This window comes from Mustela erminea, chromosome 9 (assembly GCF_009829155.1).
Source record: "Mustela erminea isolate mMusErm1 chromosome 9, mMusErm1.Pri, whole genome shotgun sequence".
NCBI lineage: Eukaryota > Metazoa > Chordata > Mammalia > Carnivora > Mustelidae > Mustela > Mustela erminea.
The window spans coordinates 10436204-10461527 of NC_045622.1; the positions used below are offsets into that span (position 1 = coordinate 10436204).

Sequence of the window (25324 nt, forward strand, 5' to 3'; positions counted from 1 at the left end):
GGACTCGATCCCAGGACCCTGAGATCATGACCTGAGCCGAAGGCAGCGGCTTAACCCACTGAGCCACCCAGGCGCCCACCATTACTCTTTTAAAAGCTTAATCATGAAAAATGCTTTTGGCGCTTGTGGAAAAATTATGAGTAAAAACTATTAAGTAAATAAAACATTTAACTGTAATATCTAGCTCTCGTAGTAGCTGAAAGCGCCTGAGGTTTCTCTTTCCGTGAGTACTCCAGAACTAGGTCATACAAAGAGTCCAGGGAATTTGCATGGATGTCAAGATGTGCTATTTTCAGCTTCACTGCACATGCCATCTTTGTGTGTCATTTTTCACTGACAATAAATTTCCAGTCACGTAATTAACAAGTGATACCACCAACATCATATTGAAAACTACGGGTTTGATGACTTAAAAAGAAGTACAGACGGAACTACGATTTTCTGAATTATACATAAAATCCCAGGGGAAATAAAATATGGAGTGCTTTCCCTTCATTTAATCCGAATCATGGAAAAACCTATCTCGTTAACGTTCAGCTACCACAAGATCAGTTTATAATCCCTTTGCAGCTTATAAGTCTTCCCTGGAACATTTTACCCTGTTTTGCACAAAGACAAAAGTTAACATTTAACACCTAATTTTTACAAGCAAGCTCAATAAAAAGAAGTGGTTGGCCCAATTCTTCAGATGATTATTGAAGATGAAATAAATCAGGGATGCCTGGGTGGCTCGGTCAGTTAAGCACCTGCCTTCAGCCCAGATCATGATCTTGGGGTCCTGGGATGGAGCCCCACATTGGGCTCCCTGCTCAGTGGGGACCCTGTTTTTCCCTCTCCCTCTGCTCCTCCCCTTGCTTGTGCACGCTCTCTCTCATATAAATAAATAAAATCTTTTAAAAAAAGAGTTCAAATTTAATTCAGCGAGGGGAAATCATTCCTAAGGTTATTCTAGAGTTAAGTCCCAATTCAATACTTGATAACTCCCATCCACTATCTTTCAGTTAGTAATATGTCTCTAAGAGGCAGTCCATGCTGTCAGCTGTAACAGAAATAGTATCCTATGTTTTTCAACAGCTGAGGGCCCAATGCAACACTTAAATATCACACAACTAGAAATAACCAACTGAAACAGCCCTGCACAGTGCTCAGAAAAGCAGCAACAGCCTTTCTGCTCTAGTCATGGGCCACGGTCACAGGCTAGAAATGGAACCCGACCCCGCTGAGACCAGCAGTCTTGGAGGCTATGAGTCTTGTTGAAGGCAGTCATTGCCTGAACACAGGGAGAGTGCTATCAGACTAAAAGGTGTCCAGATTTAGCCTTGGCAAATGCTGGAAACACAAGCATGGAATTTTAGAAGAACAATGTATCCGAAAGTTTTTTGCAGGGGGCATGTGGGTGGCTCAGTCAGTTAAGCGTCCCACTCTTGACTTCAGCTCAGGTCATGATTTTAGGGTCGTGAGATTGAGCTTCAGGTCCTGTCTGACACTCAGCATGGAGTCCACCTAAGACGCTCCCTTTCCCTCCACCCCTCCCCCTGAGCGTACTCTCTCTCAAAAGAATAAATAAAAATAAAATTAAAAAATAATGATAATAGGGGCACCTGGGTGGCTCAGTGGGGTAAAGCCTCTGCCTTCGGTTCAGGTCATGATCCCAGAGTCCTGGGATCGAGCCCCGCATTGGGCTCTCTGCTCAGCAGGGAGCCTGCTTCCTTTCTCTCTCTCTGCCTGCCTCTCTGCCTACTTGTGATCTCTGTCTAATAAATAAATGAATAAACAACCTTAAAAAAATAATGATAATAAAAATAAAAAGGGTTTTCTTCCCCAACTGAATTCTAATTCCATTTTATTTCATTGTGTGAATCTATGTATCTCAATCATATACGATTTTCTAAAAAATCAGAATCAACATGCCCCAAGAAGCGTGGGATGATACAGACCTTCCTCAACTTATGGTAGGGTCACGTGCCAGTAAACCCACTGTAAGTTGAAAGTATCATTAGTGGAAAACGCACTGAATATACCTAACCTGCAAAACATCGTAGCTCACCTAGCGGACCTCAGATGTGCTCAGAACTCCTATGTTAGCCTGCAATGGGAGAAGGGCATCTAACACAAAGCCTATTTTATACTAAAGTGTTGGGTAGCTCATGGGATGTATAGATTGCTGTTCTGAATGTGAAAACGGGAACGGCTGTAGGGGTGCAGAAGGGCTGTAAGTGTACTGGTTGCTGACCCAAGATTGCGTGGCTCACTGGCCCTGCCCAGGGTCACCCGAGAGAAGCATGTCACACGTGGTGCCAGGCTGGGGAGAGATCAAAGTTTTAAATGCAGGGAATGGTTTCTACTGAATGCGCATTACTTTCACATCACTGTAAGGTCGAACTATTGTGTCAGGGACCGTCTGTCATTGGGAGGAGGATGGGAGCAGCGTCATTAGCCCTGAACTGGAACCAAGACAGCGGTGGGGTTGACAATCACACCATCACCTCAAACTACTCTGTGCACCCACTGCCACTTAAGATTCACAGAAAATAATGCCAGTCAAAAAATAGCAGCTGACATACACTGCCTACTGTCAGCCAAGCATTGTGAGAAACATTTGTATAAACTAATTTCGCCTTTGTAACAAAGCCGGGCTCAGTGCTAGGCCTATGCGACAGAGCCCAGGCATGGGAGGTTACAGCACTTACACAAGGTTATGGCCACCGAAGGGCCACCTCCCTCGAGTCTACACTCCACTCTATGTTGGGCTGTACCTGAGAAGACAAGGAACACAGGCAGGAGTACCTATTTCACGAGAAACCAGGCAATTACTTTCTTCCTGTGTTTTGATCTTGGTCTCTGCATCTTCCCAAGACCCCTCTGATCACAACCAGGACCCTGATCACATCGCGGTGGGTCAGTTCCAAAGCAGCCACCGTCAGGAAAGGACTGTACCTGAGGAAAACGCTATTTCTGACTGAATCTAAGGGCCATTACTCATAAGGAACACACATGTGCTACTAAGGAGAAACACTGCTGCCCACTTAAACTAGGACAGGATGACAAGTCAGTCAGGATGACATGACAGTCCCAGGAGACATGTGAATTGGTCACACCAGCTTCCTGCAGCTCCACAATTTCTTATTTATGTGGAGAACTATGGCAGTTTTCCCCATTTCCAGGTGCCCTGCCTGGCATATGGCAAGCAGTTCTTTTGCATGTTTTAGGTAACAAAACCTAATAAACCTAGGCTGTCTTCCTTTCTGGGGTCCCAAAACACTTGACTGTAGCTTTGCAGGAAAATTTGAAACTGACCTCATTCCTCCAGTGATGAGTATTTCGCCTCACTTTAAATCAAACTTCTACCTTCCTGTTCTGTTCTATGCCTTTCTTCACCCACTTGCTTTTTTCCCACTTAAATGTTGAACCACAGAGTGATCTTTTATTTTTTTAATTATTTTTTAAAGATTTTATTTATTTGACAGTCAGAAGTCACAAGCAGGCAGAGACGCAGGCAGAGAGAGAGAGGGAAGCAGGCTCCCCGCTGGCAGAGAGCCCGACGCGGGTCTCGATCCCAGGATCCTGAGATCATGACCTGAGCTGAAAGCAGAGGCTTTAACGCACTGAGCCACCCAGGCACCCCACAGTGTGATCTTTTAAAGTGGGAAGGAAACTAACCATGTGGCACCAACAGTAGGTATAACTCAACTGTCATGACAGTAGGAAGAGCTCTGACCAAGCCCATTCACATGCGGACAGTGATTAAGGACATCATCTCTGCTACTTGGAGGCCGCCGATGTAAGGAGCATCTCAGTTTCAGAGATCTCAGAATGCCAAATAAATATGAATCAATGAACTCGGTATTCAAGTGTTAAACAATTCACCAATCATTACATTTGTCTGTGGATTAAAGCTCCACTCCCCTTTCGCCAGGGGAAATAGAGAAGAGTGAAACATTAATACATCTAGAATACACACAGGGAAAGAAAATAAACTCTAAGTTTCTCTTGTTTAAAAGCTACTGGGCACAGATGACAACGATGTAAAATCATTTTGCACAACTCCAAGAATAATATTCTACATGTTAATTCAAATCCAACCAGATCTTGCTATTCAAAGACCATTAACTGATTCTACATTTAACCTGCTCAACCTTTTCTCCTACTGGCTCCCTACCTCACAAATACATCCTCTGTCATGCCTTCAGGTGTTACTTTTACTACTTCCAGAAATGCCTCCTACATTGTGGCAACCTGCACTCAAGGGCTATATTCATCTTACCTCCTTCTTAAAGTCGACCCCAAGAACTCTGGTCCACACTACTCTCTCCCTTTCTAAACTACCATACTGAGGGAAGGAATGAGCTTGTGAATGAAAGGGACTCCCCCGTCTTTACCTGGTATTTCTCATCATATGGCTCTCTAGTTGTTTCAAATATGAAATTCTTGCCCACGTAAAGCAAGAATCATATAACATACTATCTTATCTAAAGGGCAGTGCTGGCAACAGTTGGGACAAACACATAAACACCTTCTTTGTTATGGGAACCTCAGTCGCCCCTGTATCCCTCTAATCCTTCCAACAGCCTTAAGAGGTAGGAATCATCATCATCATCATGCAGATCAGGAAACTAGAACTTACAAAACCCATTTTGTCATCAAATGTCTTGAATTAAAAGAAATCAGGACACCTGGGTGGCTCAGTCCGTTAAGTGTCAACTCTTGACTTTGGCTCGGGTCGATGATCTCGGGGTCGTGAGCTGGAGCCCTCCATCGGGCTCCGCACTCAGCTTGGAGTCGGCCTGGGGTTCTATCCCTCTCTCCCCTTCCCCCTGCTAGCATGCTCGTGCATTCTCACATGCACTTTCTCTCTCTCCTCCCTCTCAAATAAATAAAATCTCTTTTCAAAAACACAAATCAAAGATAACTATTATAAGCCCAAATACATCTCACAAGGATTAAGCCATGCTAACACACTTCACTCTCGTGAACATTTAGCCAAGCCTATGTTCAACCCTACCTTCAACCCAAATCCTAAAAAGTGCTCTATGTTAAGTATTAATTTTACTGTAACAGACATATTAAGCTTATTAGAGTCCTAATGTATTACTAACTCAGTTTTTCCGGGCACTTCACAAGAAGCTGATTTAAATATTAACTTCACCATAAACATGAGGCTCTCTATACAGAGTACACACCCAGTGTGAGACAAGACAAACCCTGTGCGCCAGGCATAATGAACTCAAATAACTGGCAAGAGCCAACAAGTTTGCATTTTCTTGGCTAAATTCACATTGTTTTCATAAAACAAAAAGCACTCTCTTTTCTTGCCCAGAGGCAGTGAAGACAGACAGGTACACACAAATATCTAGAAAGAAGAAACCCACGCTTTCTGACCTCAGCTACTCGGTGACTTTGGTCCAATCTAGTCCACTTCTTTTAAAGCAAAGACCATCCTTCCTCCAAAAATAAGCAGGGAACAGTACTAGTCACATAACAGAAACATTAAGGTAATCGAGTTTTTATAATAAACACTAACTGGTGAAATCCTACTGCAACTAAAATCAAACTCCCTTTGATCAGATGAGGCAAATCTGTGAGATTACTAATTAAGAGTTTTAGCTTTAAAACACCTATTTTGGCATTGTGGTGCGGAGCTTTCTAGACTGTCCCATTCCTTCAAACAGGGATGCTGTATCATTTTGATGCACACATTTCCTGATCTCAACTGTCTATTCTTCCAAAGACATTTCTAAATTTGAAACTACGTGAATAGCTGATAAACGTTCTTTTACTCCAAAGAAGTACCAACGTTCTTTGTAAGTGCGCCCAATAGAATTCCCTCCAAAATTAAAGATCGGCTTTTCCGATTTTAAGCAGCAGCTTAAATGCCCAAGGAAAGCAAAAGGACATCTACAGCAGCAACTCCAGAAATCCAGTCTGGACATCAGAGTCTCAAATGCATTGAGAGCCTCCCATGGACGGACCCTCCCACCTTCCACAAAACAAGGACCCGGCCATGGAAGTCCCTTGTCCTTTCTTGGTTTTCTTTCCAGGAACAAATCTGTGTTTATTCCAAACTCAGGTTTACCCACACTGTGCCATAAGGACAGGACTCCCGAAAAAATGACAGATAGTAGGTTTGGGTGGGTAAAACTAAACCGCCTGAAATAGGGTTACTGACAACTCGCTGTCATGACGCGAAAAGTAGGTTCATGGAGAAAAGGATTGTTCCAGTTCATCAACTGGCCCAAAGTTTTTAAAAAGCACTGAAAGCTTTTAAGATGTAGTCACTCTTATATGGTATAAAAGGGGTTGAAACTGGAATTAAAAGCCAGGAAAAAAAAAGGAAGTAATCATTGTTTCTCATCTCTTTTTTTCAAATGCACTGAGCAATTCCAACAGCACAGAAGGATACAGAGTGAAAAGGAATTTCTCTCTTCTGTCCAACCCAGTCCCACTTCCCAGGAGTAACCACTATTAATAGTTTCCGATATATCTTTCCAGAAGTGGCCTATGCACATGAATATATCTTTTCATATTGAACACTGTGTTCATGAAACATTGTGATGAAACATTGTGTGAAACATTGTGTTCTTGCTTTTTTCATACTGTCGAACTCATTAAGACAATACTTTCTCATTTCTTTGAATACATGCCCCAGTCAAATACAAGAGAGGAGGCCAGGAAGCTTTTACAATAAGGACATATGGAATGCATCTTCACAAATCAGAGAAAATTCCATTTTTAGCAAAAATTCAAAGGCTGAGAAATCATAAAGATAAGGGCAAAATCAAATTTACATGCTTACAGTGTTACAAACCTAACAGTAAAATTAAAAGTTGTTAGGCGGGACTCAGGGTGCAGTTTCTATTTGTGATAAATAAGCAGGACATGAGAGTAGTGAGGGACTGGATTAGGAAAGGTTCTAAATGTCAGTTTATGAGTCTGGACTTAATCTGATGAACAATGGAAAAATCATCACAGGTCCCTCAGCAGAGCATAAATATGAGGGAAAATAATGGTGCTCTAAGGGGATTAATCCAGTACATGTGAACAGTCAGTTCAAAGGGAGCTAAGACTAGGGAAAGAAAACCTACCCGTGAGTTAGAGTACCACCAAATACACAGGTGTGATGAGACAGGGAGGGGGCCAAGAGGAGAACTGAAAAGGCAGGACGTACAGCGAACATCTCAGAGATGGAAAAAATGAGGCTTAGTCAAATATTCAAAACTGGATGCCTGAGAGAATGCTGCTGGCAAGGACATAAAAAGTCACCAGCAAGAAAACCAACCAGTGTAATACACCACACTACCAGAGTGAAGGGTAAAACACCTGATGACCTTGACTGATGTAGGAAAAGCATTTGACGAAACACCTTTTCATGATGAAAACAATCAGAAAACTAGGAACAGAAGAGAATTTCAACATGATAAAGTGCCTTTATTTTAAAAAAAAAAAAAATGAGGGCGCCTGGGTGGCTCAGTGGGTTAAAGCCTCTGCCTTCAGCTCAGGGCATGATCCCAGGGTTCTGGGATAGATCCCCACATCGTGCTCTCATTCAGTGGGGAGCCTGCTTCCTCCTCTCTCTCTGTCTGGCTCTCTGCCTGCTTGTGATCTCTGTCAAATAAATAAAATCTTAAAAAAAAAAGAAAAAGAAAAGAAAACTCATAGTGAGTGGCATACTCAACAGTGAAAGACCAAATGCCACCCCCCTAAAATCAGGAACGAACCAAGGATGTCCACCTTCAGTGATGCTAGTCAGTGGTGTCCCGGAAGTTCTGGCCAGAACAATCAGGCAAGTAAAATAAAAGGTATCTGAATTAGAAAGGAAAAAGTACAACTAGCTCTCTTCACAGATGACAAGATATATACAACTCCAAAGAATCTACAAGAGTCACTAGAGCTGATAAACACATCTAGTGATGTTGATACAAAATCAACAGGCGAAAATCAGCTGTTTCTATACAGCAGCAATATACGATCTCACTCCAGGGTTCTGAGACTGAGCCCTGTGTTGGGGTAAGCGCTGAGTGTGGAGCCTGCTTAAGATTCTCTCTTTTCTAGGGTGTCTGGGTGGCTCAGTTGGTTAAGTGGCCAACACTTGGTTTTGGCTCAGGTCATGATGTCAGGGTCTTAAGATTGAGCCCTGTGTCCGGCTCTGTGCTCAGCAGTCTTCTAGAGACTCTCTCTCCCCCTACTGCCCAAGCTCTCTCTCTCTCTCTCTCTCTCTTTAAAACAAATAAATAAATCTTAAAAAAAAAAAAAAAGGATTCTCTCTTTCCCTCTGCCTCCACCCCTCCCCCCATGCTCTCTCGAAAAACATTTAATAGTTAATTTTATATTATGTGAATTTCACTTCAATTGAGTGAAATCAAGAGAGATTTTTGCTTCCACATGCACACATACACCCCCCAAAATAAAAAGGACATCAGGGAAGTACTAATTTGTACAAGAATATTGGAGAATAAGTTATTTGTTTGGGGTAACTCAAATTTAAACTAACAACCATCACGCAGCATGCTACCAGCACCTACTCACACAGATTTTTTTTTAAAGATTTATTTATTTATTTGAGAGAGAGAGAAAGCACGCGTGTGCAAGCAGAGGGAGGGAAGAGGGAGATGGAGAGAGAGAATCCTCAGGCAGACTTCCCACTGAGCACGTCCGACGTGGGGCTGGATCCCGGGACACCTGAGCCAAAACCAGTGGTTGGATGCTTAACCCACTGAGCCACCCAGGCACCCCTACTAGTGCAGATGGTTAACTTGGCTTTGTCTTTCTGGTATTCTGACCTCCCTTTTCAGGTAGAAAGCCTGGATAGTGGGAATAGTGCTCCACAGTGCAGATCCCACCACACGTTAGCTTCAGAGTAAATCTCAACTTTCCAGGGCTTCAGTTTCCACACTTGGAAAATAAAGTAAACGGTAAGCTTTGGTGGCACCAGGTATGACCCTCAGATGAAATAATGCATATAAGATTTGTTAGTAACATGAAAAAAAAAGAAAAGAAAAGAAATGTCAGATGCTGTGACCTGCCCGTCCAGCAAAACTCGTCTAGATGTTGGGAGAACACTACCCACGTGAGGGTTTCGGTGTGGTCACTTACAGCTGTGTACCTTTGCAACTCCTACTTCCTCCTCACACTAAATTTTACTTCACAAGGTGGCTCTGTGGGTTCCATGGGAACATACAACAAAGCACGTCATACGTCATCAAGTGGCAGCTGAAAAGTTTGGTTTTACTTTTTTTTTTTTTTTAACATTTTATTTATTTAAAAGAGAGAGGGAGAGAAAGAACAAGCATGAGGGGAGAGAGAGCAGAGGGAGAGGTGGAAGCAGGCTCTCTCCTGAGCAGGGAGCCCCATGCAGGGCTGGATCCCAGGACCCTGGGATCACACCTGAGCCAAAGGCAGATGCTTAACAGAATGAGCCACCCAGGCCACTGAAAAAAGTCTGGTTTTAGAAAGGCACGTGTTCCAGGAAGAAAGTGGGAGTGGCTTGAGGTCCCAGGCCTGCTACTTAGCATTTGAGCTTAAGTAAGCCACATTTCCCATCTGCAACATGCAGGCCAAGAGACTTCACCTTCAAATCTCATTGTTAGGCCCTTATAAGCTATATTAAGAGCTGAGTCTCAGTGTCCTCATCAGTCATAAGACATAATAATTTGCACCTTGCATAACTGTAAATATACAGAAAGCACAGAAAAGTGCTTCAGGCCATAACTGGCACGTGGCAAATACTATTAGAGCAGGTAGCTGTTCCAATGCCTGTGGCAGAAGTCCCTATGCAGCACAGGGTTAGAGCCAAGGACACAGATATGCAAGTACCACTGTTTAAACAGCATTTGCAAATAGAGGAGGAGTCACTGGAAAGTTGTGATTCAAAATGCAGACTTGAAGTTAGTAAAAGGAACATTAACAGCCAGGAAAAGCTAACAGGTTAGCCCCTCAATGAGAAGAAAGGTAGAAGAACCAGAATAAAACAGGTTCCAAATGTTCCAAGGGAGAGAGTTCGGGAAGTAAGGCAGTTGTACAGTGAGCGTAGTAACAGGTCACTAAGAACTCCTTCTATACCCTCGAGTCATAAGATATTAAAATTGTAAGATGAAGAAGAGAAACTCAAACATATTTTCCAAGACTAATTTTCCTAAGAAAGTTGTTGTTTTGTTTTTGTAGTTTTTAGGAAAAAGCAGAACCATTGATATTAAGTAGGAATAAAGTCAAATGCCAAAATAAACATCAACCAAACAGTGGCAATGAGGAATCATCACATACAAAAGCAGGAGAAAGGGGCTTGAGTTGGTACTTGAATAACCAAGGAGGAATGGCCAAAAGAATTACTTCTGTAAGGCCACGGAGTTCACCAGAAGGTGGTTAGTCACTGATCGCCTCGGAGAGATCAGTTTCATTCCCAAGAGACAAATACTAAAAGCCTACTACTGGCAAGGCTCTCCTTGGGTGGCCTGGGGAATGCTGATCCCATACAGTCACTGCCCTACGATCTAACCTTCTGGTGCCTTGTCAGCCTCTCTGCATGCCTCTGGGCAATCAGACCTCTTTCTCGCGGGAGCCTAGACTGGTCTCCCACAGCCGTCTCCCAACTGGATGCTTTTCCTGAGGCCTGCTGCCACCAACACCTCTGCAGGGCAGTCTGGGAAACCATATGCCTCGGACTAGGGGCTGGGCCTCCTATCACCCAAGAGCAGATCTTGCAAGGGTCTGTGATTTCCAAGTTTTCCACAGTGAGTTGAAATTACAATATAATTAAGAAAATGCTTAAGGAAAGAAACAGGTGGACTTAGAAACTCTGGTCGAAAAGTAAACAAAACTAAAGTAAGGTACTGGACAAGTTCAATCGCTGGATAGGGCAGAAGTCAATGTCACTGCTGTTTTGCTGGAGGACTGGGGACACGTGTATAGCTAAATGGAAGGTGGGAATTCTGCACCAGGTCATCACCCAGGGATGTTATCCAAAGGCAAGCTGCGATTCAATAGGTAAGTGCGTTGGTTTGTGGAGCCTGTTTAGGTCCCTGGTATAAATACTCCCACGGTGACGATTTCAAGCTACCAACAAGAGGCCCCGGGACACAGGGCTGGGAAGAGATGTACACATTCAGACGGAAAGGCAGCCCGAGCTGGCTCAGTGCACCCAAATCTCTACATTTCCAACCAACTCCTGGGGGATGCAGAAGTTGCTAGCCCACAGACTGCTAGCCCACTGACAATGAAGGTGTCTGGGGCTTAGGCTAGAATAAAGGAAATGTGAGATAACTTAGAAAGGCAAGGAGGGGCATCACTTAGCTCAGGGTTTCTTGAGCTCAGCATCACTGACATTTGGGGCCAGATAACTCTTTGTTTTGGGGGCTGTCCTGTACATCACAGAACATTCAGCAGCATTCCTGGCTTCCACCCACTGAAGCCAGTACATCCTCCTCCTGCAATCCCCATCAAAAAGCTCTCAGGACACCACGGAGAGAAATGAAGGAAGAAGGGAAGGGTGGTACCTCTTACACCAAGAGAAAAGAGATAATGAAGAGGAAACACACAAAAAAAAAAAAAAAAAAAAAAGACATCTCCTTACAGAAACAAAAACAAACACCCCCCATCTCTTTTGATAGCAGCAGACTCAGCCAAGTAGAAAAGCAGCTATATATTTAGAAAGAATGAAGGGAAGATTGAGTTTAAAACATCAGGAGAGTTCTGGAGGGTAAAAGAAAGGTTCTGACCTAAGACAACGGGTCCATTGACTCAGAAGTAGGATCAAGGCTATCTTGGGCTCTTAGACTCAGAATTTCTTGGGTTCTATCCAGGCTGTGCCATTTGCTAGGTGGGTGATCTTGGGCAAACTGTTTAATAAATGTAAGTCTTCCTATATGAAAACTTCACGGAGTGGCTCTAAGTCCCAAGATAATACAGGTTAAGTTCTGAGCACAGGGTCGGGCATATACTACATGTTCAATTAACGTCAGCTCCTACAACTACCAGCATCATCATTTTCCTTAAAAAACATCTGCTTCGCTTGGCTACCACTTACATTCCTTCAAGGAAATATAACACATGGAAAGATCTTGCCTGGCAAGGCGCTACTTGTCACTGCTTTTTACAAATATTGTACTCATTGTGTGAGCAGAAACTATCTGTAGCTGAAGAGACCTTAAAGTTTTGAGAGCCAACCAAGCGCTAACGGGCTGGTGTTCCGAAAATCACAACTAACGAGACAAGGTAAACGTGAATGAAAAGCCAATAAATCAAGAGAAAGCAAAAAGGACATTAAATTTTCACGGAAACTGGCAGGTTTTCATAGGGCTCCAGGCAGCGTCAGGAGCATGTGATGAATCCTCGTGCCGCTGCCAAGGATGACGGGTTTGTAAGAACCAACCTGACTTCAAGTTGTTTATCCTACAGTAACAGAAAATGTTGCTGCTGGTTTTTTTGTTTGTTTGTTTGTTTGTTTTAGCTAAGTCAAGAACTGATTAAAACACAGAAATCTGTCTGTTAAGAAATCTCTATAGATGTTCGAATGGGCAGTCTGGGTGTTAAGTGACATCCCAAAGTATCCTCTTTCAGACTCTAGAGAACATATTCCAAGGGTGCTGCATTTTTCTCACTAAAATTCTTCGGAGGCTATAAAGGGTTCTGTCTGTGCCCATGCACCACTGACCAATAAGGGAAGGGCTGCATTCTAGGTTTTAAATAGCTTCGGAGTGCCCTGGACGGATAGCTCTTCTCAACCGGAACTGAAGACCCTTTAAGGGAAATGCAGAGTGCCTCTGAGAATCCAAAACAGAGTTCATTCTAACATAAAACTCATCAAGATGGGGAAATTACTAAAATCCTTCCTCTGAGATGTGAACAGTACTTTCCCTCGGTAAGATTCCTTCAACCTAGCCTGCTAATTTCAAGCATTTTCATTAGCAAAAACAAAAGGGGCAAACATTATCAAGCATTCCAAGCTTATCAGGCTGTCTGTATGGGGCCAATCACCAGGAAGAACAGCGAATGTCATCACTCCGCAGGTGGCCAAGAGTCAGGGTACTTGGGCCAGCCACAGCCAAGCCAAGTTCCAAGTCTTCCCAAAATAGCTATGACTTACATACAAGTGCTCATCAAACACCTCAGACAAACCCTGAATGGTGAGAGACAGTGCTCAAACTGTGGCAGAGGTAAAGGAAGATGCCGCTGATGACCAGGCACGTGGTCCCCGAACATATTTAAATATGACCTACTCTCCCTTAAAATAGCCTCTCCCCTAAACCAACAAAACTATCTCAAAACTCCGATTTTTCCCCACCTGTTTTGAAGTCACTGTCTTAAAAACAAATAGAAATGACCTGTGAAACCAGAGAAAATCCTGACTCAGAGACCATTAGGTATTCGCGGACACCGAACAAGAGCATCCCCATTAGAAATCGGCAGCACGTGAAGGACCATCCATGTTACTTTCATTTTGGAGCCCAGGACTTGGAGGACATTAAAAAGGAAATGGGTTCACTATACACCACGGGTCTCCTGTGTGCACAAAAAGAATACACAGGCACAAAAGGTTTCCCACGTGGAAGTAGCTGACAGCTCTGCATTGTAAATATTTTTATGAAATTCCTCATTTCCAGACTCTCACTGGAATACTTGGCACAGGTCTCCCATTCGGTCTCGAAAAAGCACAGCAGTGGAGGGGGGAGGAAGGGGGTGTGAAGTTATAACTTTCCAAAGTAACATTAGAAGACGTTCTCGAATTGCCCACTTAACCAAGTTTCTATACACGGCATTATCAGCCTTTTGATTTCTCCCAAACCAACTCACCAACTCAGCCCAGAAATCCTTGTATTGATTTCAATCTTCTGAGATAATAGGAACAGGAACGCATTTACGAGAATACCTTCTATTCACCGCGCTGTTCCTCCTCCCTCCTTAAAAATCTACTGATGAATGCACCGGGCAGGCTGCTCTCAGTTTATTTAAAAAAGAAAGAAAAGAAAAAAGAAGGGGGCTGCTGGGGGAAGGGAAGGGAGGGAGTGGTAGCCAGGACCCCTGGTCTTCCACACGGTGTTCATCAATCCCTGCTCTAAGTCAGGTAAGTTCGGTCTGCTTCAGACACTTGAAAACAGTACTGCCAGAAATGGGACTAAAAACCACCTTAGCCGCCCTCTTGAGAAGTTTCTCACCCAGGTCAGGGCCCAGGAGCGCTCCCCCTAAAGATCCCTGATGCACACAACCACCCCACGTCCTGCCCTTTATAGTTGGTTCTCCAAAACACCGACTCCCCCAGAACTTCAACTCGCCCCCAGCCCGAGCCTTGCAAAGACCTAGCGCCCCCCACCACCCGGGCGCACCGCCCTCGCCCTCCCCAGCCGGCCGCGGGTGCCCTCCGCAGCCCCCGTCCGCCCCGCAGCCCCGCAGCCCCGTAGTCCCGCAGGCCTGCCCGGGGCCCGTGCCGCTCCAGCCCACGCCCCGCAGCCCCCTCTCCGCCCGGGACCCCGAGCCACCCCCGGCCCTCGCTCGCCGCCGCGGGGCCCACCGAGCCGTGTCGGTCGGCTGCCCGGGCCGCGTCGTCCTGGTGTAGCTCCGCAGTCATGGCCGAGGCGCCCCTCCGCGGGTCATCCGGCTCCCGCCGCCGCCGCCGCCAGCCCAGCCTCGCAGAAGAAGGAGGAGGTGGAGGCGGAGGAGGAGAAAGAGGAGGAGGAGGCCCCGCCCCGCCCTCCGCCCCGTTCGGGCCCCGCCTCCGCCCCGAGCGCGCCGGAGGCTCGCCCACACGTCCCGCCCCCGGCCCGCGCGCGCACGCAAGGCGCGCGGCCGAGAGCCGAGAGGCTCTGCGTGCTCCCGCGCACGCCGCGCTCTGACCGGGCGAGGGTCACATGACCCCCAGGCCCCGCCCGCGGCTAACGGTCAGCTGCGCCGCCCCGCGGCGTTCGCGTTCAGAGCTGTGGACGCCCGGGAAATGGTCCTGGCAAGTGCGGACGCTGCGCTCTGCCCCAAGAACCCACTCATCTGTAGGAGCCGCTGCCGCCTCAAGCCTGCCCGCAGAAGAGCTCCAACTGCCCTCCCCCTGGGAACCCGTGTGGGGACCGCGCGCGCAGAGGTTTCCCACCTGGCCGCGCCGCCGCTTCGAAGTCCGGGAACAGGAAGGACTCCAGCGGTCTTCCAGGGCCGGCGGAGGCTGAGCGCTGCGGCCTGTCCCCAGACGGGCCAGCCCTTCCACGCACGGTATCCCAGCGTGGTACCCGGATACCCCCGGGCCCGGCGGGCAGCAGTTGCCGAGTTGTCCCATTTCCGGTTTCCTGCGGTTCCAACCACAGCTCTGTCCTATTTGGTTAAGTTTGAGCCGGACGCTGTGACGGCATGTTCATAGCTAAGATGCCGCACCCCCCCCCCGCCCCGCCACACCCCAAACTGTATTTTCAACAATTCGATGGAAATGTTCACTACTAACCATGTTTCACATTTATTCACATGTATCACGACGACAATCCCGCTGGCACCCTTTTGGCTGTCCCCAGTGTATGCGGAGACCCGGCGTGGAAGAGCCTCTTTCAGGGGTAGCGCTCTACCATGTTCCCGGTGCAGGCCCCTGGCAGCATCCTGGGTGTGAGTTGCATATGGAGGGTAACCTTTCCTGCGCTCCTGGCATTGTTGTCTGTGTGATTGTGATGTTTCACCTGCAGGGCTTTCTAGTCTGCATGTGGGCACAGCTTGTGGCACGAGGAAACCCGTACGGTGCAGGGGCGGCTACCCTGGGAGGAGACCTGGCTAGTCTCGGGAGCCTGGGCCATGACTGCAGCTGCTGCTTCCTTACCTGGAGACCCAGAGGCGCCCCTTTCCTTGACAGGTAACGCGCAGAGAGATTCCACCCTCAACGGACTGACTGTGTGTGTGTCCGATGGTTGCAGGACTTATGAAAGTTTCTGTCTTTGCCTTTTTTTTTTTTTGTGGTAAGTAGTGTGTCTTTACCATGTCTGTGGGGCAACTCTTGTTTGTCTTTGCCCTTTCATTTTAGGAAATTGCTTATTTAATGTTAGTGAACGGGGTGGAAACCTGTAACTTTCCCACGAAAATTTCCTTAAAAGACCACCAGGGACCACCTATGCCCATATTTCTGAAACAGATATATACAGGCCATTTGATAAATACAGGCCCCTGAATTCTGATTAAGCATCTTTCTGCTATGTGGTTCTAAACAGAACTCCAGATCTAATAAGTCTGATAAAAATCAATTTGAGGGCTCTAGATCTGATAGATACTCTTAGCCTCCTTGGGTTTAAGTACCAACTGATCTTGGACGTGGTAATCAGCTAGAGACACTCCGTCCAACCGGGATTCATGAACAGTCTGCAACAGTGCTTGGCCATCAGTTGGCAAGTTTCGTGGTGATCAAGTATTCAAAGTGGACATCAAGGACCATGGACTGTCACCACAGAAAATCCCTTCTTATTCCCCCTAAAAACCCATACATGAAGGTTCCAGAATAATTATATTCTTAGTTGATAATCATTTCAGGAGAGTTCAGGAAAATAAACAATATTGTTAAGGATCGATAGCAAGTAACTGACATAATGTAAAGAGGGAATAGTTTTCAGAGTATTTTCCTGAGGAAGAAATTGAATTTTTTTTTCTTTCCCTGGAAACTTTTTGTCATCGTGCTGTTACTTTTTCTGAGTCAGTGAATTTATATTTCTGCTTCTGATTTTCCTCACACTATGTAGTTTGTATTACAGTAAAATCATCCCATTTCATTGTTGTTGAGTACTTGGGCAGAGCTTGTATGGGATAAATGACAATGAAGGGAAAGCGTTAGGAAGAGAATAAAGGGTAAAGAAGGGTGTGTATACTTCTCTTCTCTGCCTCATTCTGTGAGCAGTGCTTGCCCCGGGCTTTGGAGCAGTTGGATATGAAAGCTGGAGCCTCAGGCTGATGATGGACAAGTATGGCTGTTCTTTGAGCTACAGATTCCTTTCCGGGAATGATGGAGTCACAAATGTCCTTATATAAGGGCTAGCTTCTTAGCAGTAGGAAAATGGCCTTTCTCACTATTTTGGAAAAAATATGGATATTTCTGTTATAATCCCTAGATTAAAGAATTAGATGATATACAAAGTTAAGTGCTAGGTATTAAGAAAGTGTTTCAGAAAAGGCTCTCTTTGGCTATTTGAAAAGTAAATGCATTTTTAGCCTTCCTGAAATGTGTACTGTAGGCAAATGTAGTTTGTGGGGAATCAAAACAACTTTTAACAAAATGAGTGAGTTCATTTCCGTTTTAGAAGTATTGGCCTTGGTATTCAAAATAATAACCTCCCGGTCCCCTTCTTTTTGTTTCTCTGGAAAATATAAGCAAACACTAAAACAACAACAAACCCTCTTAAAATCAGTTTTCTTCAGAATTCGTAAAAGCCTTCAACTCCTGGGATTCAGCTTTCCTTTTATAAGAAGGGGAAAATAATTTTAGCTTCCAGATTGAAAGGTGGTAATAAAGAACCAGGATTAAACCCATTTTTTCAAACTTGATTTTTGACAGCACTCTAGACCAGTGGGCATAGGACAGATTTTTAGCAAATGGTGCTCAGACAGCTCGTTTTCCATATAAAAATTTAATTTTGGACTCTTAGTTATAAACAGAAATCAGTTTTTGGTTGATTAAAGACGAATGTAAAAAAGCAAAATCAAAAAAATTTAAAACACTCAATTGGAGAATAGATTTTGAGGACAGGGGCACTTTCTTAAATCAGATGCAAAAAGTACAGTCCATACAAAAAAAAACCCTGATAATTTCAATTATGTTAAAATTAAGAATTTCTCATCCAAGGGTACCATTAAAAAAAATGAAAATACCCACAAACTGGGAGACACTGCAACACATACATGTAACTGATAACATTTTAGTATCTAGAGCAAAACTTCAAAACCTCGACACTGGTACCTTACTGGGGCAGATACTTCCTTGTTCTGGGAGCTGTCCTGCGCATTGTAGGCTGTTTACCATCATCTCTGGTCTCTCCCTACCAGATGCCAGTAGCTCCGCTTCCCGCCTGTGATCATCAAAAACGGCTCCAGACATTGCTGAGTGTTTCCTAAATAGCAAATTCTCTTCTAGTTGAGGAGCACCCATCTAAACTGGGTGAACAACCCTTACGAAAGAGACCATGCACTTGAAGAAAGAGCCAAAGGCCTCTGTAGGCACTTCACAGATGGGAAACTCAAGCATATAAAAAGATTCTAAACTCACTAATGATCAGGAACACAGGAATGAAAACTACAACGATGCCATGTCATGCTTACAATGGACGAAAGTTTTAAAATACCACAATAACAAGTGTTGGCAAGAATGTGGAGCCATGGGAGAACACTTACACACTGTTTAGTAGTGTAAATTAGCACAACCACTTTGGAAAACAGTTTGACATCAAGTACTAAAATTTAAAGTTGTGTATGCCTTACAGCCAGCACTTCCTAAATAATATCCTAGAAAAATTCTTTTTTTTTTTTTTAAAGATTTTATTTGACAGAGATCACAAGTAGGCAGAGAGAGAGGGGTAAGCAGGCTCCATGCTGTGCAGAGAGCCCGATGCGGGGCTCAATCCCAGGACCCTGAGATCATGACCTGAGCCGAAGGCAGAGGCTCTAATCCACTGAGCCACCACAGGCACCCCTATCCTAGAAAAATTCTTAAACGTTACCAGGATATATGTACAAAAATGTTCATAACACTTTTAATAGCAGATGAAATGGGAATCAACCTAAATATATAAATAGTAAATATATATAATATATATAATATAATATAATAATAGATAATAGATAAATATATCAACTGATCAATTTTTTATGCAGTCACTCAATGGAATTATATATAGTAGTTAAAATAAATTACAGCTATGCAATATCAAGGATGAATTTCAGGAATATAATATTATAAAGAGCAAATCACAGAAGATGGCATACAATATGATTCCATTAGTACAAATTACAAAAATTGTCAAATAATATATAGTCCAGGGAGATAAACACATGCCTAAACTACTACTAAGACCCTAAATATTATGAACACAAAATTTGGACTAAAAGCTCTGAGGGAAGGGGAGGGGAGGAGAGGGGAAGGGGTATATAGGGGAACTTACAGATAATTGGTAATGCTCTATTTTCATAAATCAAGTGATATATGAGGCTTTGTAATATCATTTTGCATACATTTTATGTATGTAAAACATTAAAAGAACATTATTCTAAAATTAAGATCAAAAGGAAATCTTTAATAATATTTCTGTGCCCTCCAAAAATAAAGAAAACACAGTCTCCATAGTTTACAAAGATTACTCTTTTACGTTGGGTGATGCATGAGGCAGCATTTTAACATTCTGTCCTAATAAGTAGAAATTGTAATTTGACTGTCTTCAAGATAAATGAAAAATATTACCATTCTATTTTATGCAAAGTGTGCCAAAAATCCAGATTTTAGGTGACACCCAATGAGTTAGTCATTTTATAAAACATTTTCCCTTTTGGCTTCTAGATTTGGGGAAAGACTTCCTGTGTCAAAGTTGGGGCCTCCTATAGAAACCAGAAACCTGCTTTAAGATAAAAGCCAGAAAGTTACCCGGGAAGAGCAAATGTATACTTGTATAAAATGTGTAATATATGTGTGTGTTTATGTGTGTATTTTTTATGTATATATATATATATGTATATACATAATTATAATATGTATAATATATAATGTATAAAATGTATAAAAGCAAATTGTATAATGCAGCAAATACTGGAGCATAAATTGGAGTTTAAGGTGACTTAATTTTTCACTTAGGACACCACTGAAGTGAAAAATCTTTCTCCTCGGGCGCCTGGGTGGCTCAGTGGGTTAAGCCGCTGCCTTCGGCTCAGGTCATGATCTCGGGGTCCTGGGATCGAGTCCCGCATCGGGCTCTCTGCTCAGCAGGGAGCCTGCTTCCTCCTCTCTCTCTCTCTCTCTGCCTCTCTGCCTACTTGTGATCTCTCTCTATCAAATAAATAAAATAAAATCTTTAAAAAAAAAAAAAAAAAGAAAGAAAAATCTTTCTCCTCAAAATACCAGAATTTGAAAAAGTAGATACAGCAAGAGTAACTAATACCAACTTGGCTTCAGAAATGCAGATGTTTTTACTGATCTGGGACTTGAGTCTGGTAGAAAAGAGAACATTTTTAGAGGAAGTAATAACTTATTTATTTATTAAATAAATAGCATTTACATGCCAGGTGGTGTTACGAGAGCTTCGCATTTATGAACTCATCCTCCCAATGTGCTGTGAAGTAAGTGCTGTCATTATTAATACCTCGTTCACAAATGAGGAAACCAACAAAGAATGGTTGAATACTTTGTCCAAGATTTTTCTACTGATAAAGATAGAGCCACGATTCTAAGCTAAGCAGTCTAGCTTTCTTTCTATAGGCCGAGGTAAAAAACAAGATTCTGGATGATTAAGTAGAAAAAAGATCCTGTAAAGATTTCTCTGAAGAGGTGCCATTTGTACAGAGTTGACAAAGACGATGGGACTCTGGGCCCTCTACCAAGGACGAGTTTTAGGAGGAGTAACCAGGTCCCAGTTTGCCTGGGGCGGTTCAAGTTTACCCCTGTTTTCCCAGCACGGTTATTAGTAGCTTCTCCTTTCTCAAGCTTCTAGGTTTGGATGATAAATTGTATGGTCATCTTACTGACAGAGTTTATCTTGAACATAAACAATTCCTAAAGAATCACACTGTAGTAATCCCAAAGTCTTTGAGGTATAGCTCAAATGCAAATCTCTAGCAAGTCTGATAACAAGAACTGGTTAACCTGTTTCAGAAGAACAGCCAGGGGAAATAGCGGGCACCCTATTGAAAGCACATGGGATCACTGCCTTGAATCCCATGCCCTGAAGGGATTGTAGCATTTTCAGTTTTGTAACCCAGCTTCTGTGGCATTTAAGCCTAGAGGTGCCTGAGAGCCATCCCCGGAGAGCTGGAGACACTGTAGAGTTAAAAGGAGAGAAAATCTTTGATGGTCTCTGCCAAGAGGGGCAGAAGTTGAATGAGGTTTTCTGTCCCCATGGGAGAAAAGCATTTAGAATTTTGGACCTGGGATGTTGAAGGTAAGAACATTAAAATTCTGAAACAATTGTTTGTTGTAATATTTATTGTATCCTTTACTTATCCAGAGTAACAAGAAACTTAAAACCAAAGGAACAAGGTGCCCAACAGACCATCTGGACTCTTCGGCCATTTCTGTGAGGAGCTGCAATGCCCTAGGGGGGGTGTCACTTGCTTTAAGGAGTATAGGTAAGAACTGCATTCCCCACGCCCTTCAGAGAGCTGGTCTGGGAAAATCAGAGTGCTCTAGTACCAAGGAGTAAAAAAGATTTAGAGAAGTACTTCGTGTAAAATTATTAGTCATGTTATCGGAAGTAGAGAATTCTCAACTCTAGAGAGAAGATAACAGTGATCCCAACAATTATTGATTATCAGTCATTTCATTGGCAAACCAAAGAGAATTGGGACAATGGCAAAACCAACACTGAGTTGATCACGGTGAGTAGGTCGGTGATCTGGTTATAAGCTCATGGGGAGATCATGATGAAGATATTTTCAACATTACGAAATGACAAATAAGTTTTGATTTTTACAAAAACTAAATCTGCATTGCTCAAACTGGTAGGAGAAAGAGCCCCTTTTCTATAGCTCTGTGACAAGGGAGCCTACACGTTCAGCACAGGTTATAAAGATTCCTGGGGGGAGGCTTCTTGAAACAAAAGTTTAACAGACGTGACATTTTTGTTTTTTTTCTTGGCTGGGAATTCATTCTCAGTATTTAACAGTACTGGAAAAGCTATGACATAACTTTTGGCTTTCCTACCCACGTACATTCATTATTTAGGAATCTCTCTGTTGGTTATCATAAATCTGGGGGGACCTGGGTGGCTCAGTCAGCTGAGGTGTCTGACTCTTGATCTCAGCTCAGGTTTTGACCTTGGGGTTGTGGCTTCAGGTCTCTCATTGGGCTCTATGCTGGGCATGGAGCCTACTTGAAAAACAAAACAAAACACTGAGGGCACCTGGGTGGCTCAGTCGGTTAAGTGCCCAACTCTCGATTTTAGCTCAGGTCATGATCTCAACATCGTGAGATCCAGCCCCATGTTGGGCTCCACGCTCAGAAGGGAGCCTGCTGATGATTCTCTCTCTCTTCCTCTGCTCCTCTCCATCCCCATGCTCGTGCTCTCTAAATAAATAAATCTTAAAAAAAAAAAAAAAAGCAGAGTCAGAACACAGAAGAAAGGATTGACAAGGGGTGTGTGCCCCAGTTTTGCAGCTTTTCTCAGGCAACGGGCCATAGAGTGTGACATGAGGTGGCGGAAGTGTTGATAGGAGACCAAGCAGGCTTCTGGCCTGAGGAACCACGAACTAGAGGTTAGGCCAAATATATTCACTCAAAAGTGAGGAGAGAATTGTGAAAAGGAGAGAGGTAGAGAAAAGGATCCCTAGGTTTTTGTGCGGATTCAACCCAGGTCCCTGGCTACCCTTCTACCACAGACATGAAACACCTCGAAAAGGACAAAAGAAAGCAGATGAGCTCTGAGCTGTTGCCTACATCCAAATGAGACCATTTGCAGTTTGAGTCTCACCAAATGAATTCACTTCTAAAGCACAAAAACATCAGCATTCACTGGAGGAAGATTTTACACAGACACACACACACACACACACACACACACACACACACACGTTCTCTTTACCCTTTAGACATAACAGAATTCAGAGTCTCAGTAAAACATAGTATGCAGGATACAATCCAAAATTACTTGATATATAAAGAACCAGGAAAATGTGACCCATTATCAAGAGAAAAGACAGGCCAGATCAAGATGTTAGAATTAATCAGACAAAAACCTTGAAATATCTATGATAACTATACTTTGGAATAAAGGAAAATACACTCATAATAAATGAGAAAATAGAAAAACCTCAACAGGTAATTATAAAATATAAATAAGAACAAAAATGAAAAAACTTCAAACTTAACCATTCAGTATCTGAAATTAACAAGTCGTTGAATTGGCTTTATTGTAGGGTACACATTGTGTAAGGGAAAAATTATGACATTGGCTTGTGGTGTGTATCTATTTAGATGTAATGCTTATGACAATGAACTTAAGTAACGGCAGGGCTGGTGAATGGAACCAAATGATTGCAGGATTACTGTATTTTATGGGAAAGTACAGTAAAAGACTAAAAAGACTGTGAGGAAGTAAAAATATTTATTTTAATTCCTAGCGTAACCACTAAGTAAAAAGTATAGCTAAAATGCTAATAGGTAGGGCACCTGGGTGGCTCAGTTGGTTGAGCGACTGCCTTCAGCTCAGGTCATGATCCTAGAGTGCCAGGATCAAGTCCTGCCCTTCTCCCCCTGACCCGCCCCCCATCTCATGTTGTCTCTCCATTCTCTCTCTCTCAAATAAATAAATAAAATCTTAAAAAAAATAAAATGCTAATAGGTAGTCTTTCATTGATATTAAAAATAAAAAAATCCAAAAGTAGGCAGAAAAGGAAGAATAAAAACACAATATAGAAAACAAACATTAAAATGGGAGATTTAAATCTAACATCAATTACGACTTTAAATATTAGTGGATTAAATATTCCAATTAAAAAGCAGAAATTAACAAAATTAAAAGGAAGGTCTACGTACACCATATGCAAGAGATACACTGTAAATTTAAAGACATGCACAGGCTGAAGGAGAAGATACACGATGCACCATGGACTGAATGTTTCTGTCCCCCCAGATTCATATATTAAAACCTTAACCCTCAGTGTGATGGTATTAGGAGATGAGACTTTCCAGGGGTGATTAGGTCATGAGGGTGGAGCCCTCATGATGAAATTAGTACCCTATAAGAGACCCCAGGAAGCTCCCAAGTCCTCTTTCCGTTATGTGGAGATACAAGAAGTTGGCAGTCTGCAGCCCAGAAGAGATCCCTCACCAGAACTTGACCATGCCGGCACCCTGATCTTAGACTTCCAGCTTCTAAAACTGTGAGAAATAAGTTTCTGTTGTTCATAAGTGACCCAGTCTGTGGTATTCTGTTATAGCTGCCCAAAGACACCACGTAAACAGCACAGAGAGCCTGGGGACAAAATAGACCCATGACCAAAAGCTCTACCAGAAATAAAGAGAGTTGTTTATAGTGGCAAAAGTGTCGATTCATCAGGAAGACCTAATAATCATAAATGTGTATGTGCCTAATAACAGAGCTTCAAAAATACATGAAGTAAAAACAAAGACTAAAAAGAAGAAACAGACAATTCCACAATATTAATAGATTTTAACACCCCACAGGAAATGGTCCAACAAGAGACAGAAAAAGCAATGAAAATGTAATCTGAACATTATCGGACCACCTTGATCTAATTGATATTCACAGAATGTTAGAACCAGCAATAGCAGAATATACATTCCTTTCAAGTATACCTAGTACTTTTGCAAGAATCATGCCAATCCATGAAACATCTCTGAATCGAAATAAAATTATTGCAATCATAGAATATGTTCCTTGACCCCAATAAAATAAAATTAAAATTACATATGGTCCCCAACTTTTGATGATTCCACTTATGATTTTCAACCTTATGGTGCTGTGGAAGTGATATACATTCATTTGAAACTGTCCTTTGAATTTTGATCTTTTCCTGGGCTAGTGCTACGCAGTCTGATTGTCTCTTATGATGCTGGACAGCAGCAGGGAGCCACAGCTCACTGTCAGATCACAAGGGTCAGTAACTGATCCATTAGAATCATTTTGTACCATACAACCATTCTGGTTTTCACTTTCGATATAGCAGTCAATAAATTACACGAGATATTACTTTATTATAAATCAGGCTTTGTGTTAGATAGTATTCTCCCAGCATAGGTTAATATAAGTGTTCTTTTTTTTTTTTTTAAGATTTTCTTTATTTGACAGACACAACGAGCAGGGAACACAAGCAGTGGGAGAGGGAGAAGCAGGCTTCTCGACGAGCAGGGAGCCTGATGTGGGGCCCCATCCCAGGACCCTGGGATCACGACCTGAGCTGAAAACAGACGCCCAACTGAGTAAACCACCCAGGCGCCCCTAATGTAAGTGTTCTAATAAGGTCAGCTAGGCAAAGCTATGATGTTTGGGAGGTTAGGTGTGTTACATGCATTTTCCACTTAGTGGTATTTTCAACTTGTGATGGGTTTATGAGGTTGTAACCCTGTCATAAGTCAAGGAAGACCTGTATGATATCTAGAAAAACATCCCAAATTTTAAAATAGACAACTTCTAAATAATCTATGGGGCAAGAAACATCACAAGAAAAATTAGAA

The 25324-nt window shown here is 43.1% G+C and overlaps 2 protein-coding genes across 16 annotated transcripts in view; one reads left to right on the top strand and one right to left on the bottom strand.

Moving 5' to 3' along the window:
- USP28 (ubiquitin specific peptidase 28) overlaps positions 1-14636 on the bottom strand; it is a 56789-nt gene extending 42153 nt beyond the window's left edge. For 5 of the 6 annotated variants that reach the window (XM_032357665.1, XM_032357661.1, XM_032357663.1 and 2 more), the window contains exon 1: positions 14498-14636. In XM_032357665.1, the coding sequence (XP_032213556.1) occupies positions 14498-14554 (57 nt within the window). In that variant the 5' untranslated portion in view covers positions 14555-14636. Of the gene's footprint in view, positions 1-13782; positions 13889-14497 lie in introns of those variants that run through there. The other variant, XM_032357662.1, reaches the window with a different exon arrangement.
- Positions 14637-14832: 196 nt separating this feature from the next.
- The window catches only part of HTR3B (5-hydroxytryptamine receptor 3B), a 46986-nt gene continuing 36494 nt past the window's right edge, over positions 14833-25324 (top strand). For 2 of the 10 annotated variants that reach the window (XM_032358627.1, XM_032358626.1), the window contains exons 1-2: positions 14834-15805; positions 21138-21258. Coding sequence is in view for 6 of the 10 variants with exons in the window: in XM_032358622.1 (XP_032214513.1) it covers positions 15529-15564; positions 15652-15805 (190 nt within the window). In the remaining 4 variants the exon portion in view is untranslated. Of the gene's footprint in view, positions 15806-21137; positions 21259-25075; positions 25094-25324 lie in introns of those variants that run through there. The other 8 variants (XM_032358622.1, XM_032358625.1, XM_032358621.1 and 5 more) reach the window with 8 other exon arrangements.